This window comes from Falco rusticolus, chromosome Z, assembly GCF_015220075.1.
Source record: "Falco rusticolus isolate bFalRus1 chromosome Z, bFalRus1.pri, whole genome shotgun sequence".
NCBI lineage: Eukaryota > Metazoa > Chordata > Aves > Falconiformes > Falconidae > Falco > Falco rusticolus.
The window spans coordinates 45,116,823-45,139,428 of record NC_051210.1 but is presented as its reverse complement, the minus strand read 5'-3'; the positions used below and the strand labels follow the sequence as shown (position 1 = coordinate 45,139,428).

At 39.0% G+C, this 22,606-nt stretch overlaps 1 protein-coding gene across 1 annotated transcript in view; it reads left to right on the top strand.

The window, feature by feature from the left end:
* TRPM3 (transient receptor potential cation channel subfamily M member 3) overlaps positions 1–22,606 on the top strand; it is a 286,044-nt gene that overhangs the window by 249,196 nt on the left and 14,242 nt on the right. Inside the window, exons 20-25 of the mRNA XM_037374290.1 lie at positions 3,700–3,828; positions 5,931–6,182; positions 10,971–11,145; positions 19,969–20,119; positions 20,678–20,877; positions 22,068–22,200. Coding sequence (XP_037230187.1) covers positions 3,700–3,828; positions 5,931–6,182; positions 10,971–11,145; positions 19,969–20,119; positions 20,678–20,877; positions 22,068–22,200 — 1,040 coding nt within the window. The remainder of the gene's footprint in view (positions 1–3,699; positions 3,829–5,930; positions 6,183–10,970; positions 11,146–19,968; positions 20,120–20,677; positions 20,878–22,067; positions 22,201–22,606) is intronic.

Genomic DNA, 22,606 nt, shown 5'->3' with positions numbered 1-22,606 from the left:
ACTTCCATTATTTGTGATTTCTAGGTCTATCTTATCAAAACATACATCCACTGTGGTACACTGTAATTAATCCTGCCTTAGCACCATGGAATTGGCCAGGTGATTTCAGGTGGTCCTTCCCAGTTGTATCTTCCATTACTCTGCTGAATGCACCGAAAATCACAAAGAATGCATCCTTCTGGAGATGACTTCCTATTGAAAAATTGCCTTGCTGAAGTCCATACAGTATGTCAACAGACAGCAGGAACAACTCACATCAACTAAACTGTGGTGGACAGCTTATGCTAGCAAATAGCTCCCGTTTGGCTACTTGGATCAACTACCTGCTGGACTATGTGGCCATCAAACATTAATCAGGCCAGTGAGTCCAGAAACTGCTCATAAGCAGCCTAGTTGCATTAACAATTGCAATATGTATTATACATAACCAGAAAAGTCTTTATGCTATAAACAGAAAGAAGTACCCTGTCTTTCCCTGTTAGTTCAGTTCTGAGATGGGAGAAAAAGATCAATACTGCATTTCCATTTAGACCTGTTCCTACAGTTTTATGTCCCGAGGCAGGTCTCGATCAAGGTCACTTATTAAAGCTGGATCTTGGCTAAACTGAACTTAAAGAGCAAAATAAGGCGGATGCTGTCTGCAGTGCCTGACCAGTTGGGTATATTGAGAAAGTCCTGGAGCCTAAAAGCAAAAGAACTTTCACATGAGAGTTAAAATTGCACAGCCTAACACACTTCTTACAAGCACACAGACAGAAATACTAATCATAGATTTCAAAATAAAACCTCCAAGTTTTACACTCCACTGTTCAAAATGCAAGAAAAGTGACTATTATTATGGCTATTGTGTGCCATCTGAAATAATCTTATACGTATCTGCTATCACTCTATAGCTATATCCACTTCCATTCTTGAAATACACGAGTAGGTTAAAGGTGGAAGTGTTTGAGTAAGTAACATTTTGGCTCAGCAGTGTTTTCTCACCCAAAGAAACTTTAGCCTTTCTCTCTGGATGTGCACTAGTTTCAAAACTCAACTACTCTGTTTTGTTTTGTGCTGTTACATTGAAAACCATGATTCATAGGTTTTGTCTCACAGATTGCTTGAGAAGAGGATGGCCTTCCGCTTTTAACTATTAGCCTTAGACTGAGATTTTAGAAGGATATAAGAGACCAAATTTCTACCTCTGAGGAGGAGGAATAGCTGCAGAGGGAATTGAAACCCAAGTAAGACTCATCTTCTAAACATGAAAACAGCTTTGCCCTAACTTTTGCGGTTTGGGGTCACTTCACTTTATAATAATCTAATTATTGCAATCAGTGAGAAAAAGGGAGGGTAGTCTCCTCTTGAAGCACTCTCCTGCTGGTACAATTTCCTTGTTTGATCCTTACCATAATGAGTATTCAAGTATTTTCTATAGAATGGAACAACATCCATAGGGAGGGTGGGGAGCAACTCACCCTAGAAACTTCTTAGCAAGCATTCCTCTCCTTAGCTTCTTCAGGTACTGCCTTCAGGGGTGAAAATGACAGCCTCTAGCTCTTTGTCAAACCATGTGAAAGCAAGAAGAGAGTTCAGTTACATCTGTAGTAGCACTTTCAAAGAACTTGAGTACCAGCATGGGCAGCTGTACTGAGGTTTGATCACAGTGTGGGATCAGGACATCCTCCTGGAAGGCAGGAGCAAGTTACAGGTATGGGGGAGGGAGAAGGAGGGTGTCACTCACTATCTGAAGGGCTTGTTTATTGGATTAAAGTGGTGCAGATTCAGCATCATTTTATTCTTAAATCAAGAAGCTTTTTTATCCTTTCTTTTCCCAAGCAAAAATTTTCAGCAATTTTCAGTAAATTTGCATTGACAAAAAAAAAAAAAACACACAAACCCAAAACCAAAAAACCCTAACACCTCATAAGAAAACCAAGAAGCAAAAGCCCCTAGTTACACTGAAAGTCTGGCGGTTTCTGTCACCTTTGTAACTTTAATGTCCCTATTCTTTTGCCATACTAACTGCAAATGCTCACCAAAGGCTGCTGAGTCAGACCAAATTAATAAATTTGCTGATAATTACTAATCAATAAGATCTAAGAGGAGGGGTGTTAGGTGACAGTATCACCTGGCTTTTTGCACTATAGTACAAGGTGTTGTTTCAGCTGGGGAGGTGTGCGTCCAGTTCTGCCTGCCCAGACAGTGTTTCTGCTAACTCGACTCACACCCAAGATGCTGACCTAAGTCAATATTGCTTTCCATTTCCTTTAGGAGTGTTAAGCGAAGACCAATCTCTAGACCTGAGCGATGCAATCCGTCATCATGCACAAACTGAAAGACAAATGAGGTCATTTCCTCCTGCCTTTTATGTAGACAAGAGCAGTGGTTCAGTTGGCTGTCTTCTCTGTGCCGATAGTTATGGCCGTTGTAAATAATTCTCTCGAGTGTCCTTCAAACTATCAACTGGAGGAGAAGCCAAAACCCTGTGGCTTTTGCACAGAGCAGAAGTGATGTCCTCTAGCAAATACAACAGGACTATAAATCCTGCTCTGTGGGGTGCTGAACACTGAAATAATCTTACCCAAAGGTCTCAAGCCCCTCTTGTGGTTGTTTTGTGTTAAGTCTGACACCAAGTATACGATAGTTGTGAGTCACATGCAGTTGAGAGAAAAAAACTACATTGAAATAGAGATTTTTGGAATAAGCTTTCTACCACAGTGACTAAATTGTTCATGCACAGAACTGAATCATCTTCTTTCTGATTTAGATTTGGCTTAAGAAGCATTTTCTTGTAGGGCTGCTGTTGGAAAGGCAAAGTAGACAGGCAGTTGGATTCTGGCCACCACAGACTTCAGCCACAGCCATTCGCCAGTGCTACAGCCCATGCTCCAGTGTGACACTGGTTTCTCTGGGTTTTATGAGCTTGATGATGCAATTTGCCTGTCTTGCCTTTTTTTTGACTGACAGTTTCATTACATTCCTGATGTAGAAAGACAGGAAAAAGAAACTAAAAACATAATCCACACTTTCCACTGTGTCAAAAAATAGGCTGGTAAGTAGATATATTAGAGAAGGAAAAGAAAAACAATTACACATAAAAACTTGCAAAAAATTTCAGGCAAATAAATGCATGGCTGCTTGCTGCAGCAACGAAATAGTAGGAGTGGCAGTGTTTCTGGGGGAATCATGGTATATGTTAGGTCCGTACTACAGTGGGCAGAAAGACTTCTAGCAGCACCTAGAACCTTCTGGGCTCCAAGCAAGGACTGTACAAAAAGGATTTGGAATGCCAGAGTCAGCCTAGGTTAGGTGAATAGGGAGAGAAAACACAGAGGAGGGCATTAGAGGAGTAAAGGCTGTTAGAAGCAGATGAGAGAGAAGACTTTTTTCACGTAGGTAACTTAGATTGGTAGTTGGCATAGTCGTATCAGTATTGCCATCACTGTGGGATGATCTAGGGGGACAGCATTAATATAATTTTGTTGGGGAGACAGGTGTAGCTGGAGGAGACAGCATTTGTGCATGTATTTCGCAGATTCCACATTGTATGTGATTTAATGTGAGCTTTTTCAGACAACCCAGAACACTGTCTGATTGTTCTTTTGTCTGTTTAACTCTGGTTGCAGTGAAATTAGGAATATCAAATCATACCCAAGAGACTGGCTTAGCTGTATAAATATAGTGATTATTGATATTCATTTTGTTTGTTTGCAGCTGGCATATATAGGCTACTTGATGCTGTTCAATTATATAGTGTTAGTGAAGATGGATCGCTGGCCATCTACACAGGAATGGATTGTCATCTCGTACATTTTCACTCTGGGAATAGAGAAGATGAGAGAGGTAAAATCACCCCAACCACAACAGAATAGAAAATAAATAAGCATGGTTGGGGTTTTTTTTCATTTTAGTATCTGTTTTTACTATTTTGCACAGGGTAATTTTTGATGAAGGGGCTTATCATAAAATTGGGGTTTTTTAATTTTTGCAGAAAAGCGGATGGATTGTTAAAAACACAGCACTAAAGAAATCTATCTTCCTCCATTTTAAAATTAAGAATCTCTCTCCTTTTTCTCCCACGGAATTTCTCTGTTCAGATTTCTGTGTGATGCACATTTAATAACATTCACAAGTATAGGATGGTCTTCTGACATATACTAAAGCTCAACCTATATTCCTTGAAATATGGTCCAGAAACTGAAGCATGTTTCAGGGGGAGGAAAAGAAGATGTGCTGTAACAGAATGGACATGGAGACATGGTGATAGCATGACAATTAAAAAGCCCATGTTTGAATCCTCACCCCACTCCAAATAGAGTTCATTCAAAATTTACAGCTGTTCTGTCTGTCCGAGTATTTCAAGCAAAAGCTTTAAATAAAACCAGCCATAACTAGGGGAAAATTTAGATTCACATTGAATATTGTAGCACATTGCTAATAGGATTTCCCCCTTTTAATCTTGAAAATTTTTGCTAATTATGTGAGGCTATAGCATGCATCTCCCTAAAGATGCTGAAGCAGGCCTGTAGAGCAGAGACAGAACATTTAAGGTGGTGCTCAGTCTATAGGCAGAGTGAAATTATTCTGCCATTCCCGGCCCCTCACAGTGTCTCCCACTTGCAGCTACTGCCGTGCCCTTTTCACTTGGCCAAATGTGCATTTATTCCACAATAACACCAGAGGCCAAATTCAGCCCTGATGTGAGCGGTTCGAGTCCTGTTGACCTCCACTGAAACAGCACGTTTGCACCACTGGGCTGAATTTGTTACCATATATATTTGTATTTTCTGCAGCAAATGCTTTTGAGGACTAAACTAAAAATGGTCTTGCAACAGGCACTTAGTCCTCAAAGACAGATTTCAAACACTGTGTGGTAAACTCCATATTATAAATAAAAAGAACAGAGGAAAAGACACTACTTGTGTGGCCTATAATGAGTGTACTTTGCTAAGCGAAAGAAAAAGGTAAACAGTGGCAGGAGCCACAGGAGGACTCTGCAACACTGATAGGGACTAAGCACCACTGGCTCAGTAGGTGGGAGGCTGCTGGCAGGAGTGTGTGCCATTTTTGTGTAATCATTCACCCCAGATTGTCCTTTTCACAAAAGTTTATCAAGAACATTTGTTGTAATGGATTTTTAAGCAGATGTTGGAGATTGTTCTCAAAAGATGAGCCTAAAATTCATTCTGAAAATGAATTATAAAAAAATTATAAGAATGGCATTCATCTTTTTAAGGAACTCTATGAGTCTGCTCAAATGTTCTCAGACTAAATATAGAAAATTAAAACAAACAGCTTGTTAACTCACTAAAATTATTCATAGAAATCACTTGAGGAATAGTTTCAACAGTAATTTGGGAAAACAATCAAGTCTCCCAAATGATCTTGAAAATAGAATGGTGATAAATTCATAAGGTAAGATAAATTATTTTTGTGAATTATATTCTCAGTTGTGGAACTCAGTTTCCAAAACCAGGTCCAAGTAGTAGCTACTATCTCTCTGGATTAAATGCTAAATCCACATCTTCATGGTTATTAATTAGTTCTTCACAGTTTGAGACACATTTTAGAATAATTTTATTTAACTCTACAGCTTCTTTAAATGTGAGTATTAACTTTCTATATTTCTCCCTCTATTCCAAGACTCTATGTAGGGTCAATAAGTTTGAAAAACAGAAAGAAATACGTGTATTTTTTCTGGCTTCATGGAGCTTTTAGAGCAAGTAAGTTTTACATCCTTTTCCTTTTAAGTATCTTGCACACAGGTACAGGCTAAGAAGGTTGAAATGGAAGGTTTCTCCAAAAAATCCAGGAGTACATGAGTTATTTATATGACAGGGGTCTATCAGCTTTGCTTCTGGCCTGTGTGGCATATATTTGTTTACTATAGATTTCTTCAAGCTTAAATTAAGACAGCTTTCCTCTCCGTGCCCTCTGTCCTTCAGATATTGATGTCAGAGCCTGGGAAACTGTTACAGAAAGTAAAAGTTTGGCTCCAGGAGTACTGGAATGTTACTGATCTTATAGCTATCCTCCTGTTCTCCGTTGGGATGGTGCTCCGTCTGCAAGATCTGCCACTCCGGAGTGATGGCCGAGTGATATACTGTGTAAACATCATTTACTGGTATATACGATTGTTAGACATCTTCGGAGTAAACAAGTATTTGGGACCATATGTTATGATGATTGGGAAAATGGTAAGAGAAGTTGGTGTACTCTTATATTTTACCAACATGTTCTTGACTTAATTTCTTTGGCCAATGACATCACTGCAGATTTATCTATACTTTTTTTTTTTTTACATTAGCATTTTCATGTAACCTATAAATTAGTGCCTTATTGAATCACAACTTCAGCGTAGACCCCCAGAACTGAAGGTTAAACTCTCCCTGTTCTGTTAGATGATGTGTTGCTTGTCTTTCTCTGAGATCTCTCTTCAACAGCAAAGCCATCAATCCTATACGTCTGTGTCTTATTTGCAGAAAACACAAAGGATGCTAGTTCTCAACTAGCTGTAAAGGAGGTTGTTAAGGTAAAAAAAAAAGAAGGTTTTGTACCTTGAGACTTTCAAGAAGGTGTGTTGTAATAGGCGTGGTGTGTTCAAAACTTTAATAGTTATGATCAAGACTGTGAACTGGAGTTTAAGATTATTTTTTTTTTTAAAAATAGCATAAAACCCACTTGAAGCTGGCATTCAGTAAAAGATGTAAACTGTTTGTTTTGTAAACAAAATATTAACTTTTCTAAATACAAATATTACTTCTGTCTGATTGCTATGTGGAGAATAATCAGCAAGTCCAAATAGGCTGTCTGTTGTGTTTGCCTTAACCACGGTCCTTCATGAAAAGACCTAGCTACCCTCCTTCCTCACCATCACAGGAAAAAGGGACAAATATGAATGCGTGGACTGCAGTCCCTCCTTGATACTACATTAGTCACAACAAGCTCACTGATTCTAAGCAGTTATAAATCTGAAATACAAATATATGTCCAGTTAGACTCCCTACCCAACAGGTAACTGGAAGACCATCATCTTAATCCTTCCATTTACCAGCTTTCAACTCCAAACACAGTGGTGGGTTTGACAAAGAAAGAACAGCTTGCGGGGAGGGGGGCGGGGGGGCGGGAGGGGAGGGAGAAAACGCAAAAGGAAGTGGTTGTTGCATCATTATGTCTGGCAAACAGTATTTTGAAGTGTACTAATTTCCTTCAAGGAAGCCAATAGGATGTTTATGGGAGGGATTTTGCAGAGCTCCGGAGTACAGAGGTGAAAACACTCAACAGTTCTTGCTGGAGGTTACTGTAAAAGGACAGCAGAACAAGAGAAAGGGTGAAAGACCAATGGAAAAACACTACATTATCGTCTGTTTCTTTCCTGCCCCACATGGACTATGTCCCTCTGTCAGGGGATCTGGTGGTCACTGGGGCTTACACAATACACAGTGTATAAAACTCCTAAAGCCAGGTACCGTCCTACTCTTGTAATTTTCACACACAAGATGCCACACACAAGAAATTTCATATCTGTGCTGCTAGAAAAGGCAGCCTGAAAACCAGTTCAATAATAAATGGATTAGCCATGTAGTCTCTTATGGATGGCTGGTAGGAGCGTAGCTTCACCAATAGTATAAACAGCGGTTTATTTTTCTCCTGGGGTCACGACAGAAAGGAAGTGGTTGAAATCAGCAAAATTATATTATTTGCATTCCTTTGTCATCTTCACATGTGTGCAACAAATCAGGCCTCACTCCACTTTCTCTGGAAAACAAATGCAGGAGAATCACTGGCCTCTGTAGGCTCAGCACCCACTCAAAGGGTGTTGAATTTAGCTACCAGGTCACTTTGAAGGTGTGGGCAACTGTTGAAGGGAAGTTCTTTTATTTTGTGCCTTCCTGTTATTTGATTTTCATGCTTCATCCAATTTTCCATGCACTCAGCAACTCTGACACATCCACTTTGCCCACACATGCAATGCCCAGCTGGTTTGAGTTACACAAATTTGCCTCTCACATATATTTTACAGCCAACTTATTCCCCTGTGTAATGGCCAGCCCATTTATATCATGCACAGACTTCTCTGAGAGTTGCACCTGCTTGCTCCAGGCTGCAATGAGCTCCCTTGTGCAGTTTTGTTTAAATCACGTCTGTCTTTTTCATTTCATGGTCTTGAAAGTATATATTCAGTACTATGGAAAATATCAAGCTGGTTATACATATTTCTACAGAGTAAGCCCATCACAGCTATTGAGTTCCTCAACAGATCATATTTATCACCTTAGGTTTTATCCTGAGCTTCTATTGTGAGTAAATTCTAGACTCAGGAGGAAAAAGATGACTCTTTCCATCTTTCCCATTGTTAAGGAATTTTCTCTTCACCTGCCTCTACCTTGTATCCAAAATAGCTTTAATAGGTTTTACCTCTGGCACTGTGAACAAATATGCAAGTGAAATTAGGCAAGGTGCAGGAATGGGCTTGAGTGATTTAAAAGCAATGGGCTAAAGCAAAGGTGAAGGGTAGCAGGAGGAAGCTGAATGACCAAGTTCATTATTATCTACTAATTTCCATAACAGAATGTGCTTATTATAATGTACTTTCCTAATCTCTGCACCACGATAGATTTACTCCCCTTTTATATGGGAATGAAATGAAATCACTGTGGCATGTCAAGAGAGTCAGAGGTACATCCCTTACAGTGTGGGACTTACTGTGTGGGAATGTCTACATTTTCTTAGCTTCTCTGCAGATAAAAATGGGGAGATGGAGCCAGCTTGTTTATAAAACTGCACCAACAGCTCCTCATTTTATCACCTTTTTAAACAGGTGACGAGTTCTTCAGCATGACTGAAATGGCCGTTGCCTTGTTAAAATACCGATTGTTATTTGACCCTACAGGCCAAAGGGCCTGATACAATGCCCATTAAAGTCAGCACAAACTCACCCATCTATTTAACCGGATTTCAGACAAGCTAGTGAGGTTTTAGAAAGTTAGCCAGTTGAAGGAGGGGAAAACTAATATGCAGCTTGAATAGAGAATAGCACTGAAAATTCTATTTCTTGCAACATCAGGTCAAACCTGTGTGGTTCCTGATCAGAAATACTGCAAGCATTTCAGAAATTATCTTAAATTGCCACCACATGCTCATTGTGTTTATTTGCTTGCATGATACTTTAAAATAGGTATTGTATTACATCTTATCATGGTATGTATTTCTACCTGAAACAAAGTTTCATCAGAGAAGAAAGGATTCATCTCCAAATTCAGAGAAGAAAGGTTTCATCTCCAAATTCCTTCCCTAAAAGCAGTAAGAACCAAATGTAATTATGCAGCTTTCCTGTTTCAGGACCTCTCTGATGTACAATGGTCTGAAATTCCTCTTCAATCTTTTTCTTGAAAGATTAATGCTCTGAATAACAGGAATGTTGGTGATTTACTTGTCTGGTTTTTAATTCTTTAAGGTATTTCTTTTCCTCTGTCATGTCCCCAGGTTTTTTTCTTTCTTTCCTGCACTTTTTTGTGGACCTCAAAACTTTTGTTTTCCCCTGTTCTTTTCCACTTTTTCCACTTGTCCCCAGTTCCTTCTTTCCACCTCCTCGGGTCTTTCCTACCAGAGCCCTGTCCTACAGGTGTGTTGCTCCTACAGCCTCTCTCTCAATAAATACGAGAATATCCTTTTCTGTTTGCTCCTCTGTTTCTTTCTCTTTTCTCTGTCAGATACTTTGTCAGTGTTACTTTGATCTCAGGTCTCTCATGTTTTAGAACTGAAGAACACCCCACCCCCCACCAGCAGTGCCAGATCCATGAGCTGAAACTGCATCCCTCTTCTACCAGCCCTGCTTTTGCGCTGCAGCAGGTCCCCCATGGAGTGATACAGCTGCCAGTTGATGTGCAGGTTGGTTGCATGCCTGCCTTGCAGGGAAGGCAGAATGCAGCTGAGCCAGAAAATGCAGAGACTGGAAGGATTAAAACTCATAAAGTTTAGAGGAGTTTTGGGTCAAGTTTTGGCCAGAGACAAAAGTTACATCCAAATCTGTGAAAAACAGCTCTGTTTTTACAAACCTTGTAACTGAAGACCTGTAAGTCAGCCTCTAACTAAAGATTTTAGAGGAATCTTACCAGGGACCTTACGGGACTCCCATTTTTTTCTCATTCATTTTGTGTTATAAAGCATCTCTGCTGTACCTGCTTAGTGCCCATTACTCTGCTCTCTGGAAGGTCTTTTCTAGCACAGCTCCTCTTCTAATCTTCAGCCTCTGTTCTGCACCTCCCAGGATTGCTGTCCCAGTTTTTTCAGGAATTAAACTTGAGCATATGCTAATGAAGCCTTCAACAATAAAAAAGAATATGGTTTAGTGTCTGTTATCTGCATATTTTTTTTTTTAATATGGCCTTTGTCAAACTCCCCCACCAAGCTGATTTCTAGTCCAGTCAGTATCACAGCTTTCCTTTCTCACTGATTGCCACCATGTTGTCCCTTACGTTGCAGTAACAGCCTATTCTGCCACCCATTACTCCTTATGTTAGATGTCGCTTGCTTCCTTTACTCAAAGACAGTGACTACCAGTGAATAAAATAATCCATGTCAGCCTTTTTGTTTTGGTAAAGTTGCCACTAGGTGCATATGAACAATAAATCATTTCCTGATCCTTCCCTAGACCAGACTGCTGATTCCAGTGAACTTATATTCCTGTTCAGGCAACAGGTGTGACTAAATGGTATCTTGTATTTTCAAGCCTATTCATAACATTTAAATTGTTCCTAAAAGCAACACTGGGTAAAACCAAGGACACAATAATACTGCCTCACTGCTTTGAAAATTAAGTTTGTTATGTGTAAAACTAAGAAGAGGTTTTCAAAATCTGTTTTTGAAAATTCTAATTTTTACAAACTTTTTTGCAGCATATAATGATAAGAATATGGATAAATAAATTCCTCGATAATTCTTTTCCCTTCTCTCTCTCTCTTTTTTCCTGTCATTACATTCAGATGATAGACATGATGTACTTCGTCATCATCATGTTGGTGGTTCTGATGAGCTTTGGTGTCGCAAGACAGGCTATTCTCTTCCCCAATGAGGAGCCTTCATGGAAGCTGGCGAAAAACATTTTTTACATGCCTTATTGGATGATCTATGGGGAAGTGTTTGCAGACCAGATAGACCGTAAGCAAGTTTATGATTCTCATACTCCAAAGTCAGGTATCCAATTTTGATCAGATGATGTCCTATTAGATCATGTGTCTGTGCTCAATAAATGGCTCAGGATAGAGGAACTTCTTCATCATAATGAATGGTCACAAAAGTATTTTTTCATCTAATATTGGCGAGTCAGTTTCAGAACATGCTTCTGGCATCACTTCACAATTATTTAAACAGAAATCTGTAATGCTAAATTATCTTGCAGATAAAGAACATTTTAAATGGTTCCTTTTTACCAGTTTGGTGACAGGGATACCCTCCCAGGTGTCCACCACAAGTTCGTTGGTATACTTGGGACATAAAGAGTCACTTCTTTTTTTCTCATCCATTGGTTTGATTTCAGACCTAAATGCTTTATACCTAACTTCATACTGAGCATCCAGTCTAATAATACTGGGTTAGACCTTCAGCTCCTGCACCTCATTAGGATCTAATCCAGTGTGTTTTTTCTCAGTTACCTACTCACTGCCACCACCTTTATGCTAAACCATGTGATGCAATTCTTTGGGACCAGTAAATCTGTTATTAGATTTTTGGTTTATTTATTTATTGGAAGACAAGACTGCTCACGTCAGTGCAATCAGAATGAAAGCCAGTATTTTATATACTATCTACTCAGGATGCATTTTGCTGGTGATCAGGAAAATGCCAGTTTTCAATTTAAACTAAACCTCCTGGTTACACCCAGTGCGTCATGCCAAAGGAGAGGGGTTGTCATGAGAAATGATGCGGTTGATGAACAAGGATTCACAAACAATATACCTTTAGCAAACACTGACATGCAACAGATGTTCATCAGTCCTACTTAAATATGTGTAAACCTTGGCAGCATTTAGAAGTATCTTTTCCAGGGGCAGATGGCATCCGTTAAAGCTCTGTTTAGGATATCCTTTTTATCATATGTACTACCTTAGGAAAGGGTAGTGTTTTCATAATTTGTCTTGTGTTTATTCAATATTGACCAAGTTTGAATGAAAGAAAAGTGTTGATTTTTCCTGAGCTAGTTAAGGTAATAAACATACCTGTATCATCAATAATCCCCCCAACTTAACAGGTGGACAGACATATACATGTCTGATGTCAAATATTTCAGAAGTTCCATGTTCATTTCTTCTTCCTGGTTAGCACAGAATCATTACTGTGGATACAGATGAAACCTCTTTTTTATGCTTACTTCTTTTTATGTTTACACTTTGTTTTCAGAGGCAGCATGGCATGCAAGGAAGTAAACAAGCACTTAAAATCACAAAGCTTCTCACTGAGTTTACCCAATTCCCTCATTTTTATTCCTTTTCCTTTTATTTTCTTTTTAAAAATTCATTGCATTTCAAAGGCATGATAACTGGGGGTATGAAACTTCATCCTGCTCCAAAAGCATAATAGAGGTTTATCTCATAAAACTATGACTTCCTTCCACAAGCAGAATTCTGTCTGTCCCTCTACAAGTGGCCATTTATTGATACTGTACTAAGTAACTACCATAGTGCAACAAGTATGGCAATTGACTGAACAAAAAGTTTTGTTGTTTGGTTTTTTTTAATGAAGTGCTGATTATAGTTTAGAACCCCAAAACCTGAAAAACTAAAGTGGCTTTGAATAAAGCATCGGTTTTAAGTATGAAAAGAGGGTGGCAGGCTCCATACCCTTGCACAAGGATTTAGGGATAGTCTTGTGTGTTATTCAGATGCCCAGCATTTAAACCTTGCAAACAGATGCAGCGTTCTGAGGCTTAGGGAAAGCAAAATTCCTGATGGTTTCAGCTCCAGCTGTAAGTGTAGACATGTTGTTGTTCTGTATCAAGGAAACTAGGAGCTGTGGCAAAAGTGGTGATGCCAAAATGAAAAGCAGCACCTAGTTCCTCCTTCCTAAGAGACAGACGATGCAGGGAATTAGAATCTGCCACTCTTTCAGCACAAAATATGTGCAACATGTCATGTCTGTCTGAGGCTCAGTTGTGTGAAAGTGTTACCTCTGCAATAGACTGGGAGCATGAGCAAATGGTTGGTGATGTTGTTGTACAATCAAAGTGACCTGATTGGCACTCAAAAGGTTTTACGACTATACTTACATTTTTTCACTATTTTTAAATTTTTTGTTACATGTATTTTCCAAGTCGTTCTAAGCTAAATCAGCCACTGTATTCATGTTAGAGTACTACAGGGTTTGTACTTTCTCAAATAAGATAAACATGTTCTAAAATTGTTATGCTACATCTAAACTGCAATTGAACTTATAGCTTGGAGCAGAATTTTTTAATTACTATTATTTTAGCAAACCAAAAGGGTTTCTTTGTGGTTTTCTTTATATGTTGTTGTTTAATATTGCTACATTATTTCTAAGTTTGGGATTCGGCAAAAGTGCTCATCTGGGAAGTGCATGTACATTTGAGCCACACTCCTGGAGATTAACCTAGTGTCTGAGAAATGTACAAAAAAGTATGCTACTCTAAAATTTCTAACTTACTTTTCTTTTTTTTTTTCTTTTTCATTTTCTGTTGATTTGTGAAGCATGCCGTTAAGGCTGACCAGACACCTTGTCTGGATCCATCTCAGCTGGGTCTACTCTGATTTTTATCTCAACACACTGCACTATTAAAACACTAGCTAAATGCCTTATTCTAAAATACTGCACGTCATATACATTTACATCTTTTACCCATAATTTCTGTATTCATTTAATTTTTAAAATACATATGTTAACTGGATTATGCGTTAGTGTCCTGTTGGCATGTAATCTCATCTTCAACTCAAAAGTGAGGACAGAATTATATCCTCACTTCTGGGAGTATGTGTACACTATTCAGTGGTGGTGTTTATTATCAGCAATGTACATAAGTACTACATTCCTACAAATTCCTGACTATCAATCAATTGTAAAGGGTGGGCAGGGGGAGGCAAAATAAATCTTTTAGAATTGTGCTCAGGTTTTCAGGTAAATTCAAAAAAAGAGCAAAACCAGTCTCAAAGTTTATTCCTCTCAGACTGATGGTTCATCACAGCCGCATTAGCTGGGGGAGAAAGGGGTTCTAGGCCAGGGAAGTGGTGATGGTATACACAACTGCCTCACTTTTAGGCTGCCTTTCCTAATCCAGCTGAGCCTTGTGCTGCTCGATGGGATCCATGGGGAAGCAGTCAGCCGCTTAGCTGTTATAGTGAATGCCTGTCAGGAAGGAAATCCACAAGCACTGTAAAATCTCTCCCTTGGTTCACCTCACTTACTTTGGCACTATTGCTGGAAATTTTAGCCAAAAAATTCACAACACAGTTGTCACATGCAAAGAAATTTGTTTTCACCTTAGTAAGCTATCTGCCCCTCTAGAATACTATGGATACTATGGGATTATTTAAGAAATACTGAAGTGGAAAGGATTATTCAGGGAGTGAGTTTGTCTGGTAAAAAATGTAGACAGATAACCTAAATGGTAACCTGAGAAATGGCAGTCACCTGTAGCAAATCAGCAGCAGACCTCACATTTTCCTACATTCAAATGGCAAAGCAACTGAGAGTGCTGTTAGCCAGCACCAATTAGGGTTTTTTGGTTTGGGCTGTTTTTCATATTTGCCTGGTGTCTCACATATCAGATTTGCATCTGGATTTTCTTTCCAGCTGATAATATTTCAAGTCCCATCTGGAATCTGAAGATCAGTCTGAACTGTGTTTGTTCCCTTTGCCTACTCCCTTACTGGAAAAACCTACATAGTTTAGGAGAAAAAGATGGGGGTCTCCTTCTCTTTCACTTGCATTGGGGGAATGCCAAGTAACCAAATGCAGTTGTTTCAGAAGATAGAGATTATACACATTTTAACTATCCAATGAACTTAAGGAAAAAGTATAATTACTACAAAAGACATTTTTAAAATTTCTTAAGTCTGTTAGATTTATTTAATCTTTTTAATTCTTGAAGGTTTCTTAGTAAAAATTAAATTTTTATACTAAATTCTATATGATTTTAGAGGTTTCAGGCTTTTCATGTCTCCATAGGAGCTTTCTGTAAGGGCTGTCATTTGCATGGATCATTCTGGAATTAGAACAAACAGAGCAACTTTGTACACAACAGAATAAAACATACCTATGCTTCCCCACCCACCCCTCTTTTTTTTTTTTTTTTTTTGCCTTTTTTGTTTTGCAACTGTATTGCAGCACTGCAGAACAGGCAGTATTTGTAGCAGTTAGACAAGGGCAGAGGATAAAATCTGTGCACAGCCTACACACCATTTTGAAAGTCTCTCTGGGCTGAGCTGCATTCCCCTTTCTAGCACTCATCTGGGGTTATATTTTGGGTTCCATTTTGTCGGATATTTTTAACTTGGGGGGTGGATGAGGAAGAAAGCACTAGAGAGAATAAGAAAAATGCAGTGATCTACTATAAATTGTGGTTAAAATACCAGTAGATTGGAGAGACACCTCAAAGTCATTTTTAATGTGGCTAAGGGCAAGAAGCAACGTGTAAGGTCACAATGTTGTAGTTAAAGCAACATTTTTGAAGTAACGAGACACTGTTTAGTACCCTGGATATTGCTGCTGATGAGCAGGGCAATGAGATTTAAGAGTTCCCAGAGTTCAATGAAGAAGTAGACAGCCCTAGGCAGCTTGCTTAGCCTTTTTTCAAGATGGTAAGGTTACTTAGACGTTTGATGAAAAAAATATAAAATGCTTTCACATCCTTTAGGTTCAGTGCAGAGCAAAATTGGAAGATGCCTATATACTCATAAACAGGGTGATGAAAGTGCATTTGAAATGTCCAGACTTGAATTAAAAAAAAAAAAAAAAAAAAAAAAGATGGGTTGGTTTGTTAGTTATTAATACACAGTTATTGGTTTCCTTGTTCTTAGAATTGTGATCATATGAAACCATTCTGTAGTTTCTTGTGATTTCAAACTAATCAACTTTTACTGTTAAAGTGGTGTCCATTTTTATATAGGCATTTTTCATCAAAGGTAAAAAGCAATTTGGCAACAAAGCTGTTCAGTTGTGCACTTTCCTCTCTCCATTATTTCTGAAAACTACTTTGGAAGGGTGCAGCTGGGAGAAAACTTGTGACACAGAAATTTGCAAGTGTTGTTTTCCAAACCCTCCATGCAATACACAGTAAAAATGAGCAGAGCTCATGTCATGACAGTAACAGCAGGGTAACATACTCTTTCCGAGATCTGACGCTGCTTTTGGCCTGAAACACACAGAGGCATGGGTTACTGCTGTTTGCTTTGCAACTCTTTCTGGCCAGGAAAGAGGAAGGGTTAGGTATGTAGCAGGAAAGGCACATACAGGAAACTGTAAACGAGAGCCAGGAAGGAAAAATAAACATAGGAGGAGATTGTGAAAGAGGAAACAAGAGATACAAAACATACATACATCCACAAATGTCAGGATGCAATATTTGAAAGCTGAGTGAAGTTAATGCACATAATTGAAATTAAAACTCCAGCCATTTATTATTTTCTAAAGCCTGAGTTTAGGACATAATGTCCAACCTTCATCCAATGGCCTGCACGTATCAGACTGATTGGGTTTTTCAATTACCTGAAATAGGCATCTAGTTATACTAACAGAATTTGCTTCAGCAAAACATTTCACTAGAACTAAGTACTCTGTATTTTTTTGTTAAAGCAAGGCTGTAATGTAAAAAGAGGAGTATGTTTTCATACATGTTAAAATAGTGCTTTAAAAATGTTTATTATCACAGTACCTTTTACACCCATACTACAAAAATTACTGCATTTCTCCGAACATAATTAAAATGGTCAAACCACGTTACACATGAAAGGCAGGTGTGGATCCCTCAGGGACAAGGCACAGCACTCAGCAGGTGAAAGCTTTGGCGTTATGGAAAGCTCAGCATTACCACAGTGGGAGCCTGGGGACACCAACGCCGATCAAATGGAGACCCAATGCAGTGGAGCCCTGGTCGGGAGTGAAGCTCAAGGGAAAGCACCGCAGGGGTGGATAATAGAACTTGTACCGATTGACAGATCATACATGTGCAGTGCCCTGTTTGCTCATTAGCAAACCCACTGATGTAATGCCGGTGTTGTAGTCTGAATTCTGAGATCCACATCTGGCCATCATGTTGGTGCCCGTGCAGGCGTACATGCAGATGTGGGGGAAGCGAACTACCCCAGCTTGCCGTAGCAGGGAGGTAAGACGTGCCTGGGACTCAGCATACTCGAATGGGAGAGACAAACATGCTGTGTAACAAAGTCTTCTCACACCTTACAAACAGAATTCTAAGTTCTTAAATGTGAACAAGTATCTTAATTACCTAAAAAGAATATCATTGCTACTTGCAGCCTCCTGCCTGAGTCCTCTGTCCTTTTTCACAGAGACAAATTTATGTTTCTGTCCTGGGAGTAATTATTTCAAAGAAATAGTTTATTTAATTGTGGGGGGAAAATCCTTTAAAATTAATGTTATAGTTTAAAGATGGAAGATGTTCAGTGATGTGAGTGATACACAGACTTCTGCATTTTGCACACGCATCATACATTTTCTCATGCAGCTGAAGATGTGAAGAATAAGTAGTGGATTATATAAAGTAAGGCACAGGATTAGTACTCTTCTTATTTAAAACTGTTCCCACAACAGAATGTGCAAAAGAGATAAACTTCTGCAAACCTGCAGGACAAACCAAATATCTATACATATACAGAATAGACTATGGGATCTTTTATTTCTAGGAAGTCTAATTTGGCCATGACTGTGTGGCCATAAACTGACACAGATGTATTAATGTTATTCTAAATAATCTCTTGTAGGCAATTACAGCTGGAGAAATCATTTTTGTCTTGGTAGTTGTCAAAACTGATTTTTTTTAGATTTTTTTTTTAAATAGAAAAAATGGAATTTAACCAGACTTTGAGCTGAGTTTTTGATCTCATTGATCTAAGGTTTAAAATATATTTTTCACCAACTTCTCTCATTGCTCGTTATTTCTTCTGTTCTTCAACATAAAAAAGGTCAACAGGTTTCATCATCTGATACAGTAATTGTTCTGTTACTGATGAAATCATGATGTGTTTCAGTACTGTATTGTATTGGACTTTGCAGCTCTGAATCAACATGTGAGCAAGTTGATGTTTCCACACAAACAGAAATGTTAAGTCTCACATTGAGTGCTGATACCAAGAAGTATTGAATGTCCCAGTTTCTGCTGGGTGAAGGCTGAGTGCACATAGTCCCACACTCATAACAATTCACAGATGGCATTTTGAATGTCTAAATGAAACCACTGCTTGGAGCTGTGCGGGAAGCATAAAGTCAGCACTAACTTAAATGATCTGCAAGGTGATGCTTTCTGAGAAAGAGCTGCTTATTCTCAGCCTGTTCCAGTAATGAAATGTATTTTTGTAAGTAGGAAGGACTAGTGACACCATGGGTCCAGACATGACAGAGCTGCTTGTGAAAGTAGTATTTCTTCTATTTGGCTTTGCCATTTCTTTTTTCATGAGTTGAATATTTTCGGAGAGTTCTTGTTTGAAGCTGATGTATCATGTATTCTTCTGTCCCATAAAACTATAATATTTCTACAGGTAATAACCTAACAGCTATATGTAGTGCCCAAAACTAAGTACCCAAATCACATTTAATATTTGATTGCCAGTGCAGACACCCATGGCTGAATCCCATGCTCTGTGAACCAAGTTCAGAAAGACCTTTGTGAGAAGTTATAGTTCGTATTGGAAATCACGGACTTGTTATAGAGTGAGATTTTCCAAAACATACGACAGTGGCAAACTTTGTTGAATATGAAGTCGGTGGGAAACTCTTACTGATATTAGAAAGAACTGAGCCAGTGCTGAGCCCTCTGAAAATTCCTCACTTAAACTTCTTTTTGATAGGGGCGAGGGGAAGCTAGCTGTAGTGCTGCACAAAATTTACTAAGGTGGTTTGTATATGTAGGCTGCTGCTTCAATTATTTTCCTGAAGAGCTGATTGCAGTGGTCCTTAGGACTGCTAGGGCTGAGGCTAGGAAGACATAAACTGAACCCACACTTGCAAATGCAGGTCACCCACCACACCACATGAAAGCATGTTAAAAAATGAGCAATGAAAATAATTTCACAATGTTTTCTCTCCCCTTGCTTCAGTTCTACAACATTGATACTGAGAACATTTTGGCTCCAAAGCATTCAGGAAAGAAACAGGTGGCAACTCTGCTGCCCACCTGTCCCTTTACCTGGTACAGCAAAGACTTGATAACTCCCCTGATGTTTCTAGGCATGCAGTCAAAAGTCCTTAATAGCAGAGTGCCATTATGAATATGTCCCAGCACGGGTCAGGGCAGTGCAGTGAACAGCAATAAATGTCTCCTCTTTAATTTACTTTCATGTAATTCTTTTTCCTTATTTATCACATCCCTCTCCACCAATCAAAAAAGACCAAGCTTTTACCATTAAAAATAAAACACATGAGCTTTTTTGCAGGATTAAACATTTTGATCATTTTATTTGCACAGCCACTAATTACTACCAGAATACCATGATATTTTAGTTGTATGCAACCAGGCGGCTTACTCACACCAGGCATGTCTTCTGCAATTTCTGAGGGAAATATCTTGATATTCATGTCAAATAACTCAAAATAACAAGAACTGCAGCTTGTAAAAATCTGTGATAGCAAGTGCAAACTTCTTGAGGGGAGCATCAATGCTACTGTTACTTGGAAGATACTGCTTTGGCAAGCGGGCTTTTATAAATATATAAATATGTCTTTAAAAAACCACTGAAAAAACAAGATTCGTTCCCATTTTGCACTTTTTTTTTTTTTTTTTTTTTTCATTTCTATTCCCAGCTCCTTGTGGTCAAAACGAAACCAGAGAAGACGGCAAAATAATCCAGCTACCTCCCTGCAAGACAGGAGCATGGATCGTTCCTGCCATCATGGCCTGTTACCTCTTGGTTGCAAACATCCTTTTGGTGAACCTCCTCATTGCTGTTTTCAAGTGAGTGAGACATTGCGAAGTATGGACGGGGCAGGGGATAGACATTATTCACAGCCAAGAAGGCTGCTAAGATGAAGACTTTGCCTGTGACCCATTTTCAGAGGATGCGAGGGTGAGAGGGAAAGAGGCAGTAGCTTGTCTCCAGGGAATGAGGGAGATGCCAAGTTCTTCACATGGTCTCATTTACAAGGACAGAGACCCGATCTGAATCAGGGCAAAGAAGCCAAAAAATTTGAAGTTCAGTTATGGCATCAGTCACTTTCAATATGGAAAACAAGAATAAAAATACTTTCCTGTCTCACTGGGTTGTTGTAAGACTCAGCGGTCGTACAGAGCAGACAAACACAGTAGTAAGATACTTTGAAATGGCTGATTGCCAATGTGCTTTGCTGAAGCACAAACTTACTCATTTCTTTTGTTCTTCTTCCTCTTTTTGCAACAAGGAAATATTTGCCGCTGTTAGTGAAATGTGTCCAGTTAAGGTGCTGTCACATCATCTTCAGCAAAGTACCCAAAACCATTTTAATCTGCTGTTATTTTCCTCTTCTTGCCTTCTAGCAATACATTTTTTGAAGTCAAATCCATATCCAACCAAGTCTGGAAGTTTCAAAGATATCAACTAATCATGACATTTCATGAAAGACCTGTTCTCCCACCGCCTCTGATCATTTTCAGCCATATGACTATGATATTCCAACACCTCTGCTGCAGATGGCGGAAGCATGAAAGTGACCCAGATGAGAGAGACTATGGATTAAGTAAGCCTTAGACAATTTAGAGTGGGACTTTCCAATGCCCTTGGTAATATCTAGCGTTTGACACGAATGAAGGCTACGTCCAGCGCCTTGATGACATTTCCAGCAGAGAACTGCTTTTCACTGCAAAAATCTTACCTGAATCAGTTAGTTCTACCTGCACTGCCAAACTCTTAGCTCTCCTCAGAGCATTAATGGGGCTATGGTTTTCTGGGATTCTGAGGGGTTGTTCCCCCCTTTGTTCCTTCAAAGCAAAGGCAATTGTTTTACTGTTGTCAGAGGTCTGTTATTGCTGGAATTCTTCTTATAGTCCATCACACTTCCAGATCTAAGTTTTATTTCTGAAAATACAGGAATAGCGTTCCTGCTTTTTGAGCAAACAGCACATACTTACCCCCAACACACTTTTTGCCTAGATAAACTGAGAGATGGTGAGAAGTAATTATTTTTTAGACACATGTTCTCTCCTTGACACTGACTCGAACTGGGGGAGTAGTTTGTCCAAACACTTTAATATGAACTCCCATAAGCATGATGGAAAACCTGTCAGATTATTTTGATAACACTTTGTCTCCTCTTCTCTTATCAGTTCTTCAAAGTAGATCTCCACCTCCCCCAGTATATATGCCAGAGGCAGGGAGCTAAGAAATGTGCATCTTTTCCCAACATTGTCCCATGCCACAGCCCACTTCTCTATGAGGAAGGAGCTGGAGCCATGTGGTGGCACTGGAGATGCAAGTGCAACCATGTCGCTCCCCTCCCACTCACTCACACTGACTGCCACAGACTTTGCTGTGGCCTCCAGATACCAGCTCTTGCCATGTCAAATAGACCCTCAGTACTCCCAGACACCTTTCCTAGAAGTCTGCTAATTTGATTATTTTTGTATGAGGTTGCAGGTGGTCTTTGGCTTCAGGACCTGACAGCAGCTGTGTTTAGATCTCATGCATTCAAAACACATTCATGTTTGCTCAGCATTTGCCTGCTTAAGTGTTTCTGTATCCAGAATAATATATATAATTGAAGCCACTAATCTGGTAATTAGCTGCATCTATCTGCTTTCATACCAAAATGCCAGATAAATTTGAAGCCTGGTTTTGAAAGTTTAGTCCATGAATTCCAAATAGGAAGAATGTAGTTAATGTCACATGTTAATTTTTTGCCAGATTCACATTTTTCCATTGTTTCCACAGAACTTTTCATAACTGAGGATGAACTGAAAAAAGTCCATGATTTTGAAGAGCAGTGCATAGAAGAATATTTTAGAGAAAAGGATGACAGATTCAATTCCTCCAATGATGAAAGAATTCGTGTCACTTCAGAAAGGTGCATTTTTATTGTTTGTTCTTTCATAAATCGATCTGGAAATATGTTTCTGCTGCCATTCTCATCCTTCCTTTCTTTTTCTTGAAAAGAGAATCATTTAAGGTATTTTTTAATAAGTCTTAACTAAAAAGTGGAGTGATAAAAAGTAGTGAATTTCTTTTTTTTTTTTTTCCTAAAGCAAATGTTCCTCAAAGTTTGGAAAACATGAATCCTTTAACCAGTTGCTTTAGAACACAACTGATGTAGTGAGAAACACAAATCATTCTTGCATTTCAGTTCTTAAAGCAGAACTTCAGGGAGCAAGTGTTTAGAACACAATGGGAGAGTCAATGAGAGTTTCTCAGTGAATACTATGGCTTTAGCACTGACCTGCTAGTCATTCAGATAAAGAGCTAGCCTTGTTTCA